The following is a 23162-nucleotide window of genomic DNA, read 5'->3' on the forward strand; positions in this document are numbered from 1 at the left end:
AGCGTGCACACGGTGTCTTTAGCAAGCTGCTTTAGCAAATATATTGTTGTGTTGATTTTAATAGCAGTTTTGCCAACCCACAATGGATGAAGGAGGAGAAGAAATGGATGTGGTTGCAGATAGAATGATAAAGCCATTTTCAAGACGAACCTTTCAAGAATAAATGGACATCATAAGCTCCGAACCGAGCAAAAATAGCAAATAATATTGCAATTTTATGAGGTTATCATGAATCCACACACTCATAAAAAATCAGTTTAATGACAATATTTCTTAAGTTTCTTCAACTCGGTTATTTCCTGGCCAGCGACATCCTCTTGTGGGCGTACATTAAATCACACCACACTCACAGCTATGGATTGATTCAGACGTTTCACAACTGAAGGTCTAGGAGTGACATGCCCGCCACTGCTTCTGGGTGACCGCACATGCGCATGTTATGCTAATATCAATCCGACCATACGCAGCGATAAAAAATATGTTTATATGTTTGACGATTACTTTTGCTGGTTTGCCGAGACAATAGTTGTGACAGGCAGAAGCATCTTCGTTGGCTACCAGCAGTTGAGACAAACTGGATTTGAACCAAAATGTTATTTCTAAGATCGGTTCACATTTTTTTCCATTATAAAAGTTATAGTGGGCCATACATTATTTGACACGGTAAAACAATTTGATAAAATACGTGGAAAACGTCTCTGTCGACAGGTATGCAAGCGGACATTGTGAAACCCGACCCGACTTGGCAGACAAGCTAGCACGCGACACCATTATTTGCATCCTGTGACGCGAGGATCCCTTTGCTAAAGAAAAAAAACTGTCAGCGTGTGTGTCCGATTTATGGACGTCTAGAGCGGGTCTTTGATGCTCGAACACTTGCGCAACAGTGACACACGGGTGGCCTGTTTTGAGTCGTAAAGGAGTACAGAGTTCAGATCCACGCCTTGGATCTCCCCGCCATTTGACGCACACGACCTCTTGGAAGAAAATATGAAACAATGAACGCGTCGTCCCGTGCCGATGGACGCAAGTGCGTAACGACCTTTTTCGACCCCCACCGTTCCCCCCGCAATAAAGTGTCTTTGTTCATCGCCGTAGATGCACTCCAGGCGTACTGCCAGCTCGCCCCCATTTCCCGTGGCAATGCTGCCACATTTGGAGCGGACGCGCGAGGCGAGAACAGGATACGGTGTCGTACCGACCCGCAACGGTGGTGCGCGAGCAAGCGAGGTCCCGCCAAGCCGCGGCGCCACGTGCGCGTCGTCGTGGTTGAGTCTGGCGTTGAATGATGCGTGGACTTGCCGTGCAGTGGGCTGCGCGGCGTGTGCGCTCGCGCTGGCCGCGCTGCTGATGTGCGCACAGTGGCGCTGTGAGCCGTGCGCACTCCCGCAGCTGCAGACGCGCTCTCGTCCTCAGTCGCTCGCAGGCTGCCTCGCCGAGCTGCCGCTCGCTTGCTGGGCTGCCCTCTCGCCCTTCCTCGACCTTCTGTGTGCCTTCTTCTGGCTCGGCGTCTACCTGATCCGCCGCGGGGTGCCGCTCCAAAGCGCCCTCTCGCTCCTCACCGCTCTCCAACTGGCGGAAGCGGCGGCGCGGAGCCTCTTGGACTGCCCGCATGAAGTAGCGGCTGCGCTGGTGCTCGCGTGCGCGGCCGGCGGCGCCCTGATGCTAGCGCGCCTGGACCGGGGCACGTCCGTGGTCGTGGTCGTCAGCTTCGTGCGCGCCGTCTCCCTCTTGTCGCTGCACAAGCTTCGTCCGGCTTGGAGGCCGTACGTGGCCTACCTGCTGGGGGTCGTGGGCATCCTCCTGGCGAGGTATGCTGACAGGCTCCTCGCCGGCCAAGGGACACTCGAGGAGGGCTGCGCCCCCGTGACTGGAGCCAAGGGAGACGTCCCCGTATTTAAAAGGCGCAGGAGGTCCAGTTCGGTGATTGCCACAGACATGGCACATAGTCACTCCAACAGCAAGTCACATCGCAGGACCTCTCTGCCATGCATCCAGAGGGACCAGGTAGGAACCCCCCACCCCCACCGCACCCCCAACACTCACCTTAACCCAAGTGCACACTGTTGAGGCCTGATTGTGAAAAGCTTTTTAACAACAATTGCAACGGTATTAGCATTTTAAAGTCATCGTTTGTGATATATTCACTGCGTACTTTCTACTATTTGATCTACGTATTTTTGGACCGACTTCATAGTTTGCTTTTGTTTGTTGATCAATTTGAATTTACCGGTAACCGCGTGTGTGTGTGTGTGTGTGTGTGTGTGTGTGTGTGTGTGTGTGTGTGTGTGTGTGTGTGTGTGTGTGTGTGTGTATGTATGTGTGTGTGTGTGTGTGTCTCTGTATGTATGTGTGTGTGTGTGTGTGTGTGGTTTGGTTTTGTTTGCATTCAAGACTTGAGCAATAAATTTGACCTTGATTTTTTTGTTTGTATGTATATATGTGTATGTGTGTGTGTATTTGTGTGTGTGTATGGGTGCTGTGTATGAGTGTCTGTCTGTCTGTCTCGTCTGTTTGTTTTGTTTGCATTCAAGACTTGATCAATCAATTTTAACTTGATTGTGTGTGTGTGTGTGTGTGTGTGTGTGTGTGCGCGTGTGTGCGTGTGTGTGTGTGCGTGTGTGTGTGTGTGTGTGTGTGCGTGCGCGTGTGTCTGTCTGTCTGTATGTCTATTTTGTCTGTCTGTATGTATTCATGTATTCTTTTCCTTTCGGCTTTTCCCTTCAAGGGGTCGCCATAGCAAATCCGTGTCCGCCATCTTTAGAGGTTTGATACGCATGTTTGTTTTGGCCAAGCTTTTATGTCGGATGCCCTTCCTGACACAACCCTCTGTATTTATCCAAGAAGACTTAGGTCTCTTTGTGGCGACAGAGCAAGCAAGTCGCTCAGTAAAAGGCTCCCAAACACAAAATGGTCATCGCCACAGCAACATTCAAAAAAGCAAAAACTATACTCACCATTTGTCTGTCTGTATGTATGTATGTATGCATATATGTATGTCTGTCTTTATGTATGTGCAGCGGCAGCCATTCGCGCCAGTGTTCACTCTCCCTGGAAGTAACACAATAGCTTTATGCTATAAGTTATGAAAGGAAGAGGAAAGGATATACAAAATACAGGAATTTGAAAGGCCCTTAGAAAATAAATGTATTATTATTATTATTATTATTATTATTATTATTATTATTATTATTATTATTATTATTATTATTATTATTATTATTATGTGTGTATGTCTAAAATGCTGACAAAAATACAGGGAACACTTGGAGTTACTTTTTGGGGTTCGAAGTGTTTCCCTTGTGTGTGTGTGTGTGTGCGTGTGTGTGTGTGTGTGTGTGTGTGCGTGTGCGTGCGTGCGTGTGCGTGTGTGTGTGTGTGTGTGTGTGTGTGTGTTTGTGCGTGCATGCGTGTGTGTGTGTGTGTGTGTGTGTGTGTCTAAAATGCTCACAAAAATAACGAGAACACTTGGAGTGACTTTGCTATCCCCTGTGTGTGTGTTTGTTTGTATGTATGTATGTATGTATGTATGTATGTATGTATGTATGTATGTATGTATGTATGTATGTATGTATGTATGTATGTATGTATGTGTGTGCACACATACACCACTACACACATACATTGTCAAACATTAAAACAATTTCTCACTCAATTGTGATTCAGTGTTCTAAGTTGTTGAATTTATATATCGTTGCATGTACTATCTATGTCTAGTTCATACTTGAAGCACCTTGATGTATACGATAGCAATTCTAAGTTCACAAAAGTGTAGTATAAGTTATGTGTCAAATGGCAGCCAGATCCTTATTTTGAAGCAGTTCTTTGCGAGAGCCGATTTTCAATTGCTCATCAGTCCATTAAAAGAGCATACATATTTAGTGCTTTCTTCCTCACTTTAACTGCGCCGTTCTGTCCTCAAAATAGAAGAATGGTTGCGATCTGCATGCTGCCTCGTACACACTACTATCGGCTCTTCTGGATGGAAGATCAGTGACTGCTGAGTGTTGGAAGGGGGGAGTTTATTAGTGGGATCAAAACTGTGTCTGCATATATCTGTCTTTGTGTGTGTGTGAGTGTGTTTGTGTGCGTGTGCATGTGGACTGCAGGGCTGTCGGTTGGTCCACTTAGAGGTGCTGTAACTACGCTAGTTAGCACTATTTGTCTTTCTTTGTGGTCACAGATACACCCACTGAAACTTGGATTTTTGCTCCAATTATTAGTTTTTAACCATATTATATTGATCCAACTGCTGCATTTTGGTGTTTTGAAGTTTCACGACTTTGCTTGTATTGATGCCAACAATGTCATATTTCCACACAGGTGGACACCTGGCTGATGTTTCCACATGAGGGTTTTAAGAGCGGTTCTACATGGAAACTTGCAATAATATTTACTGTATATACCGACGCCCAGTTTACGAACGAGATACGTTTCGAATGGTCGTTCGTAAGGCGAATTCGTTCATAATTTGCTTCAGTGCCACATTTTTTATGTATGTTTTTTGTATGTATTTTTATGTATGTTTAAGGCTTATATAAGTAAGTTTTAGGCTTGTATAAGTAACATGTATTTGTTTGGACTGAAAAATAAACATTTAATAAAATATATGCTCTATAGATATGTACATGTACAACTGGAGAGAATACTTCATATATTAGAGAGAGAGAGAGAGTCACACACATAGTATGTACATGTACGTAATAAGATAACTTAAGAACGAAGTTTAACATACTTTAAGAAGATGTACTCGAAGGCTGAAGGAGATGATGGAGGAGTAGAAGAAGGAGGAGGAGGATTTCACATCGTGGGGCCAAGAGGCTCTTCGTCTTGCTAGAATGGGCCTATAAAAATGTTTGTATGTACTGTTGTTCGTAACTCGAATGTTCATAAGTGGGAGAGCGTCTGTATTGACAGTGCACATCTACATGCTCACTTCTTGGACCCAAAAATCTCTCATTTCGTCTCTCGCTGATATTAAAACACAACACATCAGTAGTATATTTGATTACCAAAGCAGTCAAAACAGTCCTGAAAAAAACACATTCCTTAATGTAGTTAGTGCAAGTTAAGCATTTTACTCCCAATCAGATGTTGCAAATCTAATCCGGAGCATTATGGAATAAACGGCATCATCTGCACAGCAATCACAAACCACATTTTGACTCACAATCTAGTTAACATAATGAATCACCCCTGCCCCCCACCCGCCACTCCAAACCAGCCCTGATGGATGAAGCTTCCTGGCACTCCCGGAGGCCTCTCATCTCAGTCGGCGGTTGACCAGTCACGACCTTCCTGTAACTGAGACACACGTGGTCGACACATGCCGTCGTGAGCGTCTCTTGTCTGTGTGGTCTGTAATGTGTAAACAAGCCCAGAGTGACCCACACGAGTCATCACCTCGATCACGCAGGGGGCTCAGAGGCTACAATGAGACTAGTACATGGTGAAAGGTGGCGTGAACTGTCAAACCTTGGGTGTACATATGTGTTTGTTGTGCGCCTGTGTGTGTGTGTGCATGTGCGTGCGTGCGTGCGTGCGTGCGTGTGTGTGTGTGTGTGTGTGTGTGTGTGTGTGTGTGGACTTCTTCCCTTATCAAGTCAGGATGTTTAAATGTAGCAGTAGAGTTTCTGCACTTTGTTGGCCTGATGGTATTTACGTTATTGCCAAATACTTTTGTTTCCTTCTTTCACAGACCTTTTTATAGGAGGACATTGGATACATCTTTCAGTATCAAAACAGTTTACTTCAAAAATAAATAAAGCAATGAGGAATTCCCAAGTGCTGTCTTCCTCCCAGGTCTGTAATGCTAGCCTCAGCGAGATGCTTGTTGTGTTGTTATATACTGTACTTGAGTGAAGAGACATAACATTGTGTTTATGTTCTGCATTTTCCTCTGCAAAACCAGATAATACTGGGTACTTTTTTAATACACAATCGCTTACATGTTCCACTTATTGGGGAGCCACATTGGAAAGAAAATTGTATTGGTATGTTAAATCCATGACATATTTATAATCTGTATGAGACGAATCACAAATGAGCTTTTCAAGTTTCAAGACTTTGGCTTCGCATGGTTTTCATAGTTAGAAATAGTCTGTTTATCGGGACTTTCAAGAAGCAATTCAAACTTTTTTGGGGCTTATTTTGTGACCGTTTAACTCATTCACTGGCATTCACGGATTTATTTGGATTTGGATTAATTGAAAATACAGTATAACGTAAAGCGCCATTCCCAAATTAGTTTGGGTTTTGTTTTTTCTTGTTTAGGTGCAGATAAAGCGCTGGCCATGACCTGTGGCAATGTTTTTTCCCTACCACAAGGGGCAGCATTTCCTTGTATATAGATTTTATATATATATATATATATATATATATATATATATATATATATATATATATATATATATATATATATACAGTAAAGTCTTGTTATATCGATATTCAAGGGAGTCCGAAAAAATATCGATATAACCGGGACTATCGATATATCCGACCCTGTTTGCATGTAATTTTCTCCGTGCGTGCATAGAAATAGTATCGTTATAACCGGGACTATCGATATATCCGATATCGATATAATGAGACTTTACTGTATATATATATATATATATATATATATATATATATATATAGACAATCCAACACATAACTGCACATAACTGCAGGTGTAAGATGCTGGCAGGGAAAGCCTACATGGAGCGCCATAACCAGGTGGCTGGCATAGTCTACCGAAACATCTGTGCGGAGTATGGACTGGAAACCCCAAGGTCAAAATGGGAAACACCTCCCAAGGTGGTGGAGAATGACCGAGCAAAGATCCTGTGGGACTTCCAGATACAGACTGACAAGATGGTAATGGCCAACCAACCAGATATCGTGGTCATAGATAAAGGGGAAAGGAAAGTCGTTGTCGTGGCTGTAGCGGTCCCGAGTGATGGGAACATCAGAAAGAAGGAACATGAGAAAATCGAGAAATACCAAGGGCTCAGAGAGGAGCTGGAGAGAGCCTGGAAGGTAAAGGTGACAGTCGTGCCTGTGGTGGTCGGAGCACTTGGGGCAGTGACCCCCAAACTCGACGAGTGGTTGCAACAGATCCCGGGAACAACATCGGATATCTCGGTCCAGAAAAGCGCAGTGCTGGGAACAGCACGGATACTGCGCAGAACCCTCAAGCTTCCTGGCCTCTGGTAGAGGACCCGAGCTGAAATGGGGACAGACACCACCCATGGTGGGTGAGACGAGGATTTTATATATATATATATATATATATATATATATATATATATATATATATATATATATATATATATATATATATATATATGTCTATATATGCTCTCCGTCGTACAGGAGTGGTCCATAGATGAAAAGGTTTCTTCAGCCCTCATCTGTGCTTCTTCTTTAGCTGACGTAGCTTCTTGGGTGAGCAGCGAAAAGTTCAACACCTTCAAAGCTGTACAGATGACGGCTGAAGAAACCTTTTCATCCATGTCATTTCATGTATTGCATTGTATTTTAGACAGCAGCTCTCATTCCAAGCTCATATAACTCCATTTAATTTATCAACTATTTTTTCTGATGAACGAAGATAGTCTAAGTTTTCTTATGCTTCATTGAATGTTTATGTAGTCATAAAACTCTGTGGGTCCTGCAATTCGAGTGACCATGACAAAAACCCTGGCACTGGAGTGGACACATTTTTATACATCTGGCAGTGAATGAGTTAAGGACAACCTGGGCGCAAAGAAAGAATCTAGTGTATTTTTAAAATGGTAGCTTTCGTGTACTAAGATTGATATACCCGCTTCGTCGATCACATATATTTGCTTCTGATTTTTTATCTCTACATTCTCTAGATAATCTGTTTTTGGGGTCTTGCATGGATTGAGTACAGAACGCTTCTTCTTCTTTTTCCTTTCGGCTTTTCCCTTCAGGGGTCGCCACAGCGAATCAATGTCCTCCATCTATCCCGGTTTTGTGCATCCTCTTCTCTCACACCAGCTACTTTTATGTCCTCTTTGACCACATCCATAAACCTCCTCTTCGGTCTTCCTCTCGGTCTCCTGCCTGGCAGTTCAAGACTCAGCATCCTTCTCCCGATATACTCACTCTCTCTCCTCTGGACATGTCCAAACCATCTCAGTCTGGCCTCTCTGACTTTCTCTCCAAAGCCTCTAATATGAGTTTTCCCTCTAATGTACTCATTCCTGATCCTATCCAACCTGGTCAGAACGGAAGTTTCAATTTTATTTTTTGACTTTTTGGAATGTATTATTAATAAAAACCAAGGTTCCGCTGTTATTTTTTAATACAATGTGACATCATCATCTATTTGCGTGGCATGCATAGTTTTTTATGCCAAGTCATTTCTTTGACTCAACTTTTCCTAATTGCTTCCTAGTTTGCTTTACAGTAGTAGGCACATTCCCCACCATTGAGCTGCTTCCAGAAATGTCTTGGCTGATAGCTGACTAGCATGATGGACAAAGCTTCTTGTTCTTTTCAGCCAAAGTGACGGTTGTATGCTTATCAGCTGTGGGTGACAAACAGCAGGAAAAGGGCTGCAAGCTCATGATGCAAATCTATTTTCGCAGGCGTACAAGGAAATGTTCTCTTGCTGCATTAAAGCTGGGTGATCGTAATTGATCACACCAAATAAATTGAATTCCTTCAGTGTCCAGTACGCGGTTTCATACAAACCAAATGTGTCTCTGAATGGTGGTATAAACCCTTAGCAGAGCTGAATCCTTTATTAAATGAAATTGTATATGGATTCATCTATTTCCTTATTCGCTTTATCCTTGCAAAGGTCGCGGAGCATGCTGCAGCCTATCCCAGCTGTCTTCGGGCAATTGATGGGTCCGCTCTGAATTGGTTGCCAATCAATCACAGGGAACACATAGACAAACAACCAGCCGCGCTCCCACGCACAACTATGGACAATTGAGGGTGTCCAATCAACTTGCCGTGCATGTTTTAGGAATGTAGGAAGAAATCGGAGTACCCATGGAAAACCCACGTAGACGCGAGCAGAACATGAAAACTCCACATAGAAAGTCCGCATATGCAATCGAACTTTGAATCTCTGCATTGTGTGACCAATGCAAATCTAGTTGACCACTGCATCCCCCGCCCCTCTTTAAGTATTCTCGGGTGAGTTATTGGAGCCTATCTCAGTCACCATAGGGACGAATCAACATTGTCAGTGAGGGGAAATCTATGCTACCATGTGAGCACTGTGTTTAACTTTGAGAATGTATGAACTGATCTCAAACTCTGCGCCCTCTTGTGCAAAATGGTGGAAATGATCACAAACAACCTTGCTGACATAAATTATTAGTATACCGTATTCACATCTATTTGATCCTCCTGCTTCTCACTGACGTACATGGGAAAATTTTAGGCTTTTGGATATGCAGCTACATTGTTTTATTCTTTTCTCTCGAGACACTTGCTTACTTGGTAGTTTGTGTGTGTGTCTGTTCAGACATTGTATCTCTGTACTCCCGACAGACTGCTGTGAAAAGCATACTGTACTTCCAAGCATTTACACGGCTGTTTTGTGAATACATTTCTCAATAGCTTCGAGGTTATCATGATTTTCTTTCTTTTCATTACTCCCTGTGCTCTTTTTTTGCTGTCAATATCATTCAGCTGTTACATTTATGCTGCCAGTGAGCCGAGGATCAGTGAGTGTATCAGAAGAGCGTCTCTTCAGTGTGGGGCAGTGTTTAGCTGTGTTAGCTAACCAACCAACCACAGCCCGTAGCTATCTAGTGTGGCATAAGATATCATAACACAGAGGTTTCTCCCAGTAGTTTAGAGAAAGCAAGTCGGATGGGTGACATCTTGCCCCAATAAAGTGGCACAACAAAAAGTAATAGAAAGGAGACAAGTGAAGTTGAGAACGCTGCATTTTCATTGTAAATGCAGTGTCCCCTTCCCCTTTTTTGATGGCGGGCTCTGATCTTTGTCCTAGTCGTGAGAGTTTTGAAAGGCGCATATAAATTAAATGTATTATTATTATTATTATTATTATTATTATTATTATTATTATTATTATCAGAATCATCTTTATTGCCAAGTATGTAGAAGACACAAGGAATTTGTTTACAGTCGAACACACTGCACTAGTATCATCGTCAAAAAATTGCAAAGATGCACTATACAGTTCCATTTGGGTTACTGTTCAAAGAGTTAATGGCTTGGGGGAAGAAGCTGTTTACATGTCTACTGGATTTGGTGCGCATGGATTGGTAGCGCCTGCCTGAGGCGAGTAGCTGGAAAAGGTGGTGGGCAGGGTGTGGAGGGTCCAGTAGGATTTTCCACGTCCTAGTTTGGATTCTTGCAGTGTGCAAGTCCTCGAGAGTGGGTAGGGCGGTGCCAATGATGATGATGATGATGATGATGATGATGATGATTATTATTATTATTATTATTATTATTATTATTATTATTATTATTATTATTATTATTATTATTATTGTTATTATTATTATTACACAAATATTATCATAGCCGGAGGAGGAAATTCTTTCATAACTTGCATGATCAAGATATTCTTGAAATATTTGTTAATGACTTCCTGTGGAATGGGATCCAAACACAATTGCTGCTCTTGTAGTAAATGTTTCCTGTTTCACTAGTTTAGTTCTCCAGTTCCATAATTGAATTGTGTTTCGGATGATGTCCTGTTGACAGCCTAAAGGGCAGCTATTTACCACACGCTTTACCATCAACGGATCCTTATATTTGGGAGACACTCAGCATTTTAGGATGTCAACTTTAGACTATGAACACTGTTTCAGTTTGAAAGCGCTTTACTTCTGGGTGTGAGATAAACGGAAGCTGATGGTAACACAGGATGGTGTCTCATGTGATTGATTGGGCTGGTACCATCCCCGCCTTGGTGCTTCCACACGGAGTCTATTAGCTCTGCATGTGCAAGGAGGCGAGTGGTGGAGGAGTTGGGGTAGAATAAAAGTAGGTCATTCGAGGTTTTGTTTAGTAGCCACAGCAGGCGTGCTCTTACTCCCCGAAACTGTGGAAGAGTGCTGCGTGATAGTCTGTCAAAGCTTTTATCTTACCTCTGCTTCTGTTCTGATGTGTCCATGTTACATTTTCCATGTTGTCTGCATGCAATAAAGGCACCAAAAGAGACAACGGTGGAAATGATCAACTCACCTCAATATTTGGACGCCCGAAAACGACTCCCCGCTGTTTGTTTGATCATTCAGTTGAATTGGATGTTGGTGTTCCACTTATTGCATCCTATCTGTCACTGTACATATACCCATTTTTTAAAACCAAACACCAGTCAAGCATTAACCTCACGGGTTTTGAACCTTTTATTCACGGCTAAATCTCTGACTAGTGCAACAAAATGGAATTAACATTTGGCTACTCTGCTTCCCCAAGTTCCATTCACTTTGTTTAGTTTATCCATCAAGTTGTTCATGTGTTCACAGTAGTTTTAATAAACGGCAACCTTGGATTAAGGAACAAAGTCTCTGGTGCTGACACTCGTCAACATACTCCTTCTTTTATCTGACTGATATATTTCGCCTCTCAAGTAAATATTATGACAATTTCGATGTACTGATGTCATCGTAAGTTTTGTGTTTACTGTGTCGTTTGTCATCATTTCGCGCTGCAAACTGAGATTGTGATTTAAAAATCCACTCATCCTCCACCCCACAACCCACTCTGACAAACACACACACACACACACACACATACACACACACGCACGCACGCACACACACACACAAACGCACACACACTGCGAGACTAATAAAGGCAAATCCAATCCAATACACACACGCACACACAGTGACTGCAGCACCTATGCCCAAATTTATTTTAGATGGTGGTTGTTGGTGGAAGTCTTCAGCTAGAAATTTTGCATTTTGTCTGCATATCGCCATTATACATGTTTTTTTTTACTCCACCTATTGACCTTCAAGAAACTGTCAAATATATGACATGCGTTTGTTTGAAGTATTTCTTTTCTTTTGGCCAGAAAAAAATATTTATACTTCAAAATGCATTATGGTGGCCTGAAAGACGCGTCAGCCATTTTAGCATTGGGTCTATAATTACCGGTACATATTAAACTTGGGAGGTAAGAACACATTATTTTTGCAAACATTTGAGCAATAGCCTTATGCTAAATGTTTTCTTGTTTTCTTTTTTGTTTGTTTTTTGTTTTTACTATCAAATTGTTGATGAGTATGGGTTTGATTGAAGTATTGAATACAAAAAGGTGTAACATGGGGGGGCAAAAGCGGAGCGTCAGCGCAGAGCGCCGATGCGTATGTGGAACTGTTGCGGCTTGGAATTGAAGCAGATTTATGTGGGACAGGAGATGTGAGACAATGTGTTTTCGTCAATGGATGCTACAGCTGCGTGTTTGCTTTCAACATTTAGCTTGTAGTCGACGTGCACGTTCCACCATGATATCCCTGATCCACTGGTGGAAAGACGCTTTGATTCTCTCCTCTTTCATCTAGAACTGTTTCATGTCATCACAAAGAGGGTACAGCAAGTCCTGAAGAATGAATGACTCTCTGTGTCTTTGTTTTGTCATATTGTCTTTGTGCTGTCATATTATGTTTAGTTTTTTTTGTTCTTTTGACTTCAAGACGGCGCCGCGAGAGTGGCTGCCTTTCCAGCAGCTCATGTATTTTGTTTTTCTACTTTCATTCCTTTCATCACTTTGCTGCTGTGAAATGTAAATTTCTCCACTGTGAGACTAATAAAGGCAAATCCAATCCAATCCAATCCAAAATGGCTCATCTTCTATTTTTGGTTCACGTTTTTATATCCGACTCCACAGCAGTCATTGCCTTACCACCAGTCATGAACCACACGTCAGTGATACAAGGATTGATTGGTTTCCTCCCGCATCCACTAACTCCCGGTTGTACATTATCTCCAGTGACTGTGATCATTCCCAGTTGGAACTGGATACCCCAATGTCAGTCTTCCAACTTGCTTTATAGATTTGTTTTGTTGTTGTTGCTTTGAAATCAAATCAAAGCACACAGAGTTGAAACAAGCCTGTCGCTTAGTTGTTAGTATTCATTCACATTCAGTTTCGAGAAGGCGGTAGTGCCTTCTACTCCTTGAATTTTGTTTAAAATATACACCATGGCTTTGAGGGCATTTTTGAGAAACAGCAATGACTTAGATATACAGTATGACCAGTCAAAGTTATTGGACGTAACTCTTTCAAGCGTTAGTACTGTATTGTTTTGACACATGTATGTCGATCTTTACGCAGCTACCCGTCATTGGGTGTTCTGACATCTCTAAAACTGCTTCATAATCTCTCTCATTCATTGTCAACATCATTGTTGGTTTCTTTTGACCGAAACCGATCTACAGTATTGCCTTATTTATTGTATCCTGACTGTGACTGTAATGGAAGACAAATGTCTTGGTATTTCCTGATGTGCCGTCTTACCAATGCCTTCACTCTAAGGAGCTCATGTCCCTTTTAATCATAACATATTGCAGCTCTAGCAACAACTTGTGGCCTGGTCCCCACAACTCATAACAATGAACCTCATCTGACTCCCTACCATTTACTATGGAAATTAAAGAAGGGGTGATTCTGTGTGTGTGTGTGTGTGTGTGTGTGTGTGTGTGTGTGTGTGTGTGTGTGTGTGCGTGTGTGTGTGTGTGTGTGTGTGTGTGTGTGTGTGTGCGCGTGTGCGTGCGTGTGTGTGTGTAAGTGTGTGTGTAAGTGCGTGCGTGCGTGTGCGTGTGCGTGTGTGTGTGTGTGTGTGTGTGTGTGTGTGTGTGTGTGTGTGTGTGTGTGTGTGTGTGTGTTGCCAGCAGCTTGATGGCTGCCATCTGCTGAAGGCCGCGAGGTTGAATTCGCCCCGACAACCACGTTGGGCCTCAAACCACAGACTCAACCCCAACGCAGCTGGAAGTTCTAAGATAGGCCTCCTGTCTTGACGGGCATTTTAACACCTCAGGAGCTTATGAAATACTAAGAACTAGAACACTATCAGAAGCGGAATTTGTGATTCTTCTCAACGCGATCCGGTTACATGCAGTGGTTTCTTCTGCTTTCTGCTTGGGACAAAAACAACGATTATCAGTTTGCATTCGAGAATTGAGTATGGGGTGAACAGAATGTTCCTGGAAACAGTGTGTATGCGTCCAGTGTGTGCGTGAGAGGCAAAGAGAAAGCATGTGTGTGTGTATGTGAAGAACTGAAGGCATTTGCATATGCGTCTGTAAGTTTTTACCTTAAAAGGTACTGTGTTGTTTGAAATATGTTTGAGTGATGTTGGACTGTCATAGAATATTTTTATTGACCATATTTTAAGTCAAATTGTTTTTTCTTATAGCTAAGTCTGTCGTGCGACATGTTGTATGCCCACATTGATAAAACAACAAAGCATCTGATATAAGCAACATAGAAGAAGCGCCTCATCTTCTACCTTTGTAGTTTGGATTGGATTGGATCTACCTTTATTCATCTCGCAGTGGAGAAATTTACATTTCACAGCAGCAAAGTTGTGAAAAGAAGAGGAAAGGAAAGAAAGAAGTAGAAAAACAAAATACAGGAGCTGCTGGAAAGGCAGCGCCATCTTGAAGTAAAAAAAAACAGCTAAATAACAAATAATACGACAACACAAAGACACAGAGAGTCATTCGTTCTTCAGCACTTGCTGTACCCTCTTTGTGACAGTTCTAGATGAAAGAGGAGAGGATCTAAGCGTCATTTTCAGCAGTGGATCAGGGACGTCATGTTGGAAATGTGCACGTCGTCTTCTTCTTTTCCTTTGGGCTTTTCCCTTCAAGAGGTCGCCACAGCAAATCAGGGACGTCATGGTGGAATGTGTACGTCTGGACGAATGTGTACGAATGTGTATGTCTACTACAAGCTAAATGTTGAAAGGAGAAACGCAGCTGTAGCATCCATTGATTTTGAGTTGGCTGAGTTGTTTAAAAGTAACACACAGTATAATGATTTCGTTGGATTTTGTGATTTGGAGCGAGGCGGTTTCCCCTCAAAATGTTGACTTAAACTGTAGTGTGACATGTTTTTTTTTTCTTTTTTTATTATGCATTTTATGGTTGGTACGATTTATACCCCGAAGCAATTTATAATCCGGAAAATATGGTAACAGCTATCCGCTCTAGTCCAAAACTTTTACTGTCCCACCTCCCCCCACCTTCTTGTCGAAGGTAATTGGGGCTATCATTCATTGCAAACCACAAACAGCCCGGACCGTTACCTCTTCTAAACAACTAGAGTTGATTAAAAAGAGTCATCCAGGGACACAAGATAGGCAAATGCTTCATAACACGCAAACACACACAATATGGGGATGGTGGAGGGTTATTTTTAAGTATTTTTTATCACAACTGCAATCTTCTGATGTTTATCCACCATCATGACTGGTTGGCTATCAACAGTTTATCAGTCTCAATCTGGAAGTCCCACAGGATCTAGGCCTGGTTGTTCTCAACCACCGTCCTTGGTGTTTGCTATCACGTCCGAGGCCTCTATTCCATATTTGGTATGTTACGGCTCACTACTACTTTTACCTGGTTAATGCCGCTCCATGTATGTTTTGCCGCTCGGTATCTTACACATCTTAAAACTTACACTTTTACAATGCTGGTGAGTTTTTGGGCAGCATGCACCTGGATCCTGTCTGGTGTGGTGTACCCTGGCGTCAATTGATTTTGTTTTATGCTGCCATGATAAAAGATTCTGTGTATTCTTTGAATCCAGTATTTTTCAGCCACCGGTATGTTTTCTGAATGTGAGCCACTTTGACTATTTGTTGGTGATATATGCGAAAGGAGCTTTTCTTTTGACAACATTTTATCTTGCTCCTTCTGATTCCTGAGCTTCTGTTGCTAGAGGCACACCATGCACACAGGTTGACCCTAGCGGCCATCTTGTTTTATTTTTAGAGACTCGTTTGTTGTCCAAGGTGCCTCAGATACTCACCAGTACACGAGCCCCTCTCTGAATTTTGTGTACAGTCTCAGAATTATGGACTTTGATGGAAGCCTCTTTGCATGCACACACACACACACACACACACACACACACACACACACACACACACACACACACACACACACACACACACACACACACACGCGCGCACACACACACACACACACACACACACACACACACACACACACACACACACACACACACACACACACACACACACACACGCATTTACCCCCCCCCCCCACACACACACACACAACACACACCTGTATGTGTGTTTTAGTATATGGTCCGATTGTACGGTGTATGTTCAAATGCTGACTTTTTCCACCCAGTGTGATTATTTCCTTGCTGATATGATTATATTATATTATATTGTATTATATTATATTATATTATATTATATTATATTATATTATATTATATTATATTACAGTAAAGTCTCGTTATATCGATATTCAAGGGAGTCCGAAAAAATATCGATATAACCGGGACTATCGATATATCCGACCCTGTTTGCATGTAATTTTCTCCGTGCATGCATAGAAATAGTATCGATATAACCGGGACTATCGATATATCCGATATCGATATAACGAGACTTTACTGTATATGATTACATGAAGTCCAAGATGGCGCCCAAGTAGGCAGCCTCAGCAAGTGCTCTCATGAGCCTTGCTTTTTTTTGGTTGTTTTTGTCTTGTTTTGTGTTTTCTTTTGTCACTTTGTGTTGTTGTGCATCATGTGGAACGGATACAGATTGTTTTTCAGCATTTTTGACCACGACATTCATCAAGGAGGAGACTGTGCTGAGCGGTTGTGCCTTTTCGGCAGCATGAATATGCCAGTACTGTTTTTGAAAGGGAGGAATGTCGGAGCCATTCGACTGCCATCGCTGGACACCAAAGGGGCCATTGTGCTTTTTTTGCGCCTGTAATGGGCAGCATCTTCACAGCCCCGCTTTGTTTAGCGGAAAGGTCAGTGCTGTTGGACAGTCTGCGGCTAGATGGATGCATGGCTTGGGGAACCCGCGATAAGAAGAAAGGAGCATCAGCGCAGAGCGCCGATGCGTATGTGGAACTGTTGCGGCTTGGAATTGAAGCAGATTTATGTGGAACAGGAGATGTGAGACAATCTCTTTTCGTCAATGGATGCTACAGCTGCGTGTTTGCTTTCAACATTTAGCTTGTAGTCGACGTGCACATTCCACCATGATGTCCCTGATCCAATGGTGGAAAGACACTTTGATCCTCTCCTCTTTCATCTAGAACTGCTTCATGTCATCACAAAGAGGGTACAGCAAGTCCTGAAGAATGAATGTCTCTCTGTGTTTTTGTTTTGTCATATTGTCTTTATGCTGTCATATTATTTGTTATTTAGGTTTTTTTTGTTCTTTTGACTTCAATACGGCGCCGCGAGAGTGGCTGCCTTTCCAGCAGCTCATGTATTTTATTTACTACTTTCATTCCTTTCATCACTTTGCTGCTGTGAAATGTAAATTTCTCCACTGTGAGACTAATAAAGGCATATACAATCCAATCCAATCCAATCCAATATGATCAATTGCCAGATTTCACAGCTAAAAATATCACAGGCATACTGCAGAGGCACTCATTAGGTGAAATAAAGGTAACATGAGCGACCTTTCATGTGCGTGTGTCAGTGATGGACCTTTTCTGTCACATAAGGAGGCCAGCTCTCAAATAGTGACCCTTACATGAGGGGCATTTCTTAGCTGGCTACTGTGATAAATCAACTGCAAAGCGCAGTTTTAGCGCACCATTGAAGGGCCAACCTGTGAGCAACGTCACGCATCTCACCTCCTTACCCTCTCCCAGGCATGCTGACTCCTGCCAACCACTGCATCCGAGGCTGTGAGCAGGTGTGCAGCATTCTTCCCTCAATCAATGGACACTCTCACGACACTCCAGGAAGGAATCAGGTTATCTTAAAGGACAACCGACACCACACCCCGGACAAGTTGCGTCCATAATTTGTAAAATCACTTCAAATGACTTCAACTGAGCGCATTTTAGAAAGATTCTACCGTGATGTTATAAACGCAATGGTGAATCGTTGTGTGTCGCAGCCAATTGTAAGCCAATTGTAATTGTAATTGTAATTGTAATTGTAATTGTAAGTCTACAGAAATACCCAGCGGACAAATCAGCCCATGTCCAATGGAGCTTGTGCGCCATCTTGTGCATTTTCTGGGCTCTACAACGGAGTCCAGATCTTCACCGGTTTCATCGCTTGCAGAAGGCTCGAATTGATACGGAAGGACTTCTTCAATCAATTGCAAACGTTTATGCTCTCCTCTTCAGAACTATTTGAATCATATTCATACAAGAAGGCATCTTTTCAAAATCTGAATTCTCTGAAGCCATTGTTTTGATTCTGGAGGAAGGCAATGTGTGACCCATAGTGACGTCACGAACAAGGGGGTTTGGTCTTTTTCATTTGACTAAAAATATCAGCCTGCGTATTTGGGGTATTTTAGATGCTATAAAATGTTTTTCTGATGTCAGTTAGGAAACAAAAAAAAATGGGGTCGGGTGTCCTTCAAGTGCAACAGTCTGTGATCGCTGAATTTTTCACAAAGCAAATGCCATCTCGTACAGTTTGAAGTCGCACAACTGGAGCAATACTGTCTCCAAAATTAATCTTATTGATGTTTTGGTGATGTTTGGTGTTTTGTTTGGTGAAGTGTGGGGAAGTTCTTTTGTTGGTTTTACTGCTGCAGGAATGCCGTGTTTGTGATGAAATGTAGGGAAAGAGATGCCCATTTCACAATAAGATCAGAGCATTTTCATCAAATGGTTAGAATAGTTTTGCTTTGTTTGAATGCTGCTGTGCTGATGACCATTTTGTGTTTGGGAGCCTTTTATTGAGCATCTTCATCTTTATTAAGTTCGTAGAGTTGCTTGTTCTGTAGCCGCAAGTGGACACAAGCCAGTGTCTTATTGTGTCGGTCCCAAGCCCGGATAAATACAGAGGATTGTGTCAGGAAGGGCATCCAACGTAAAAGCTTGGCCAAAACAAACATGCGAATCAAACCTCTTAAGATGGAGGACACTGATTCGCTGTGGCGACCCCTTCATGGGGAAAAGCCGAAAGGAAAAGAAGTATGTATATTGAAATGACTGTTGAACTGTATTTTTTCATTCTGTAGTATGCTGATCGTTTATTTGTTGTTGTTTTTTTTGAAGGAAGTAAACGTTTCATATTTGAAAATATCAACTCTGACCCCTTTCATACCCTATTAGGACAAATCTTCTCTTGACGCTTAAGAAGGCTAATGAACAAATATACATTATTTAAAAAAAAAAAAGTGATAATTTTCAAAATGATTACGTGAAATTAAATATCTTCCAGCATCGCAGTCAATAAATTCTAACCACTCACTAATGTGTGAATGGCAAAAACAGCTTTGAATGGCTCTGATTGAAATTGTCACACAAGTGGACCTCTCCCACATAGGGACATCCCTCCCTCTCTGTTCTGCCGGGCTGTGCTCAAATTACTAGCTATAGGTTTAGCCCCGCTCAATGCATAGATATGCAACAGACCGTACAAGATTTATGCCGGTCACCAACCTAGAACTGCTTCTGTTTCATTTTTATTGATCTGGGCAAGCCCATGTGTTTCATACAACCAAAGACAAAATACTTAAATTCATTTAAAAAACAGAAAGCTTATGACAACTGAGCAGTGTTTGGAGAAAATTTGGGGGTCGAAAACGTGATGTTTTAAAAATGAGCAGAGAGATTTAAATTCAGTTTGCCTTGGCATATTGCATTTTATGCAGTGCTTGTCCAAACATGGACCTGCCAAAATCAAGCAATGCTTATCTTCAAATATTTTTACGAGGGAACTTGGTCGCAAGTATTGCCTCTTATTCCTTACCGTGGCTTGAGTGTGGTGAAAATTAGAAGATATTTTGCAGACCCGCATTTAACTCAGCCGGTCCTCGTGTGCATATATCAGCCAGCATGCGTGTGTTTCCCGCTGGCATGATGCAAGCAAATGTGTTATTGTAACCTCTGCCTGCCGCTGCCTCACTGGCTGGTCATGCGTCTTGTCTGGTCCTGCAGCCAACAAGGCTTCTGCTGTTCTCCGCTTTGTTCAATGCCCCATGTTTGACTCATTTAAGTCAGAAATGTCCCATCGGTCACATACCTTCTTTCAACTTTTGCAGATTTGTGCATTTTTTTGGGATGAAGGACACTTATATATATATATATATATATATATATGTTATATATATATATATATATATATATATATATATATATATATATATATATATGTTCACACACTCGGGAGGTTAATATTGACAAGAAAGAAAACATGCCCACAACTTTACTGCAGTGACACCCTGCATGTACATAAATGAATAAACATGGATCAGGATTGCAATATGTATCCACTCAAATTAAAAGGAAACAGTGCTCCCCAAAATATGGACCATGTGGAGAGGGAAATGAAAGACTAATCAGAAGACTTCTTGTACTGTATATTTTATTTACTTGCTTGCCCTGAGCAATGAATGGCTTAAACTGAAGGTAGATGTATGTCTTTTCTTGTCATTGTTATTGTAGCTTCCAATAATTTATTAATGCACGAAACCTCAGTGTTTATTTTTTTACTGAAGTGAATTAGCATATCATGATTATTATTTTCTTACATCCGCTTCACATAGAGCAACTGTGTGAAACACTTTTTTGCCGCGAGCCACATTGTAGTTACAGTTTCCTCTCGGGGGCCATTCTGAATTTAGTGAAGCCATGAGATGTTTAATCCCCTTCACACATTACTTGTAGAGTGCACAACAAATTAAAGAATAACTAGTTTTCAAATTTTAAGAAAAAATAATTACTTTTTTGTGGCTCATGTGGGACAATTTGAAATTTTCTTTCGGACTTTAGCAATCATCATTGAATTTAACTAGTTTGATTTGCTTTTGATGATTTGGTGGGCTAGATTTAGCCCCCGGGTCTTGACTTTTACATCTGTGGATTAGATTATACATGACCAAGAAAAGCAGAATATTTTTGGTATGCCCGTCATGTTCTTGACATTACAGTGACCCTTGCTTTTCACAAGGGGTAAGGACCAAGCTTTGACAATAACTTTGTGAAAAATGGACAACCTATTAATTTTGCGTACAGTTATAGTTCAGAAGGATGCACATCTCTATTTGGGAATTCATCATCGTGCAGTACTTAAAAATGAGCGCCTTCCCCTTTTTTTAGCGTGGGAGTGTGGCGAGCCTTTTGCTATTGTTTTCTTAGTTGTTATATGGTAGGTTATATGTAATGTAGGTTATATGTAATGCGTGAATGTTGATTAAAAAAAACAAATGGGAGAGACCAAGCAGTGGTGTGTAATTTGCTGAACTCTTTTCAAACTTGGAAGACGACATTTTGGTCAGAGTTTGGCACAACACTGCTTACCGTGTTTATTCGAGTATGGCGCGCACACGTGTATAACGCGCACCCCTAATTTTCAATTAAAAATCAGTCTAAAATTTTGTTTCACTTTTTCTCGGCTCAGACCAAGCATTGTGATAAAAATCATTTATTAACAATGTAAACACTGAATCGAAACTCTGGGTATTGGTAATTGTGCAAAACAGCAATGCTTAACTCATGTTTCAGTGTGGGTGAGGCGAGGGAAAGAAATGAAGCGCAGATAAAGAAATGGTAATCAATAATAAAAAAAAAGAAAAGCGCGTGATCCGGGTCTTTCCGAGAATCGAAACTGAAGGGCGAGAATAGCCATGGAAATGCTGCCCCCTCCTGGAAGGGATAAAGCATTAAATATATGTGAGATTTTTTTCCCAGGCCTCATTTATAATGCGCACCCAAACTTTGAGTTCTTTTTTAGGTAGAACATTTTGTGCGGTATACTCGAATAAATATAGATTGGATTGGATTTGCCTTTATTAGTCTCGCAGTGGAGAAATTTACATTTCACAGCAGCAAAGTGATGAAAGGAATCAAAGTGGAAAAACAAAATACATGAGCTGCTGAAAAGGCAGCTACTCTTGCGGCGCCGTCTTGAAGTCAAAAGAACAAAAACAACTAAATAACAAATAATATGACAACACAAAGACACATAGAGTCCTTCTTAAGCAATAATTTGACACCCCCCCCCCTCAAAAAAAAAAAACATTGACAAAAGTCATGTTACAGTAAAGTCTCGTTATATCGATATTCAAGGGAGTCCGAATAGATATCGATATAACCGGGACTATCGATATATCCGACCCTGTTTGCATGTAATTTTCTCCGTGCGTGCATAGAAATAGTATCGATATAACCGGGACTATCGATATATCCGATATCGATATAACGAGACTTTACTGCATATGTTACACATTTGACTCTTCAATGTGTATTTTTATTTTTCCATCTTTTGGTGATTTGTAAAGTAGCTAGTTGTCAATAGCTTATCAGCTGCTAACTTCCCCCACAGCAAAATGTTATCCCTACCTGTGTTTGCATCTTGAGAAGTTTACCTCCCTACTTTCTGCAGCGTCAGTCTCACAACAAATTTTATCTGCCTGGAGGACCTCCACTGAACCTTTTATTAGTCTTCGGCAGTCAAATGAGCCAGCTATCCTCTTGTGCTAGCTATGTCTTTGCTAACATGGTACCTTAGTATATCAGGTTGTTTGGTCAGCATCATGAAAAAAGCACAACAAATACGTTTTTTGGCAAATGGCTTGTGAAAGGGAATTGAAACTATTGTTGGAATGAGTAATTTTCCAATAGTTCTATACCTGGAGGCTTCCTTAACCCCCTGCCCGCCCTGAAAAAAAAATCAAGTTGGAAAGTTTTGGTTGTCTTTGTTGTTGATTTGGACTTTGTTATTCTTGATGTTAGACATTGACAAGTTGACAAGTTTGGCAGTGTTAAATTGTCAGCTGCTCACACATTACTTTTTCAAAACCTGTCCTTCATTCCAATAACATTTTATACTTTTTGTTGGCCCTTTGGAGCTAATCTACCTTAGCGTTTTGTCTGCTTGCACTTAAGTGTTGAAATGAAGACGAGACAGTGCTTAGAGAGCTGATCAGTCACAGGGCAACAGACAGTTGAGCCAGTGTGCGGATATGGATTGACGTGCGGTGGTTTTGGCCAAGTTCCAT

At 41.7% G+C, this 23162-nt stretch overlaps 1 protein-coding gene across 2 annotated transcripts in view; it reads left to right on the plus strand.

Annotated features, from left to right (window-relative positions):
* The window catches only part of LOC148897968 (cGMP-inhibited 3',5'-cyclic phosphodiesterase 3A-like), a 100958-nt gene continuing 77796 nt past the window's right edge, over nt 1-23162 (plus strand). The window contains exon 1 of one of the 2 annotated variants that reach the window (XM_088996632.1): nt 1-2007. In XM_088996632.1, the coding sequence (XP_088852758.1) occupies nt 1099-2007 (909 nt within the window). In that variant the 5' untranslated portion in view covers nt 1-1098. The remainder of the gene's footprint in view (nt 2008-23162) is intronic. The other variant, XM_088996631.1, reaches the window with a different exon arrangement.

The sequence above is a fragment of the Hippocampus bargibanti genome, linkage group LG05 (assembly GCF_051943395.1).
Source record: "Hippocampus bargibanti isolate YZ-2025 linkage group LG05, ASM5194339v1, whole genome shotgun sequence".
NCBI classification, from domain to species: Eukaryota; Metazoa; Chordata; class Actinopteri; order Syngnathiformes; family Syngnathidae; genus Hippocampus; species Hippocampus bargibanti.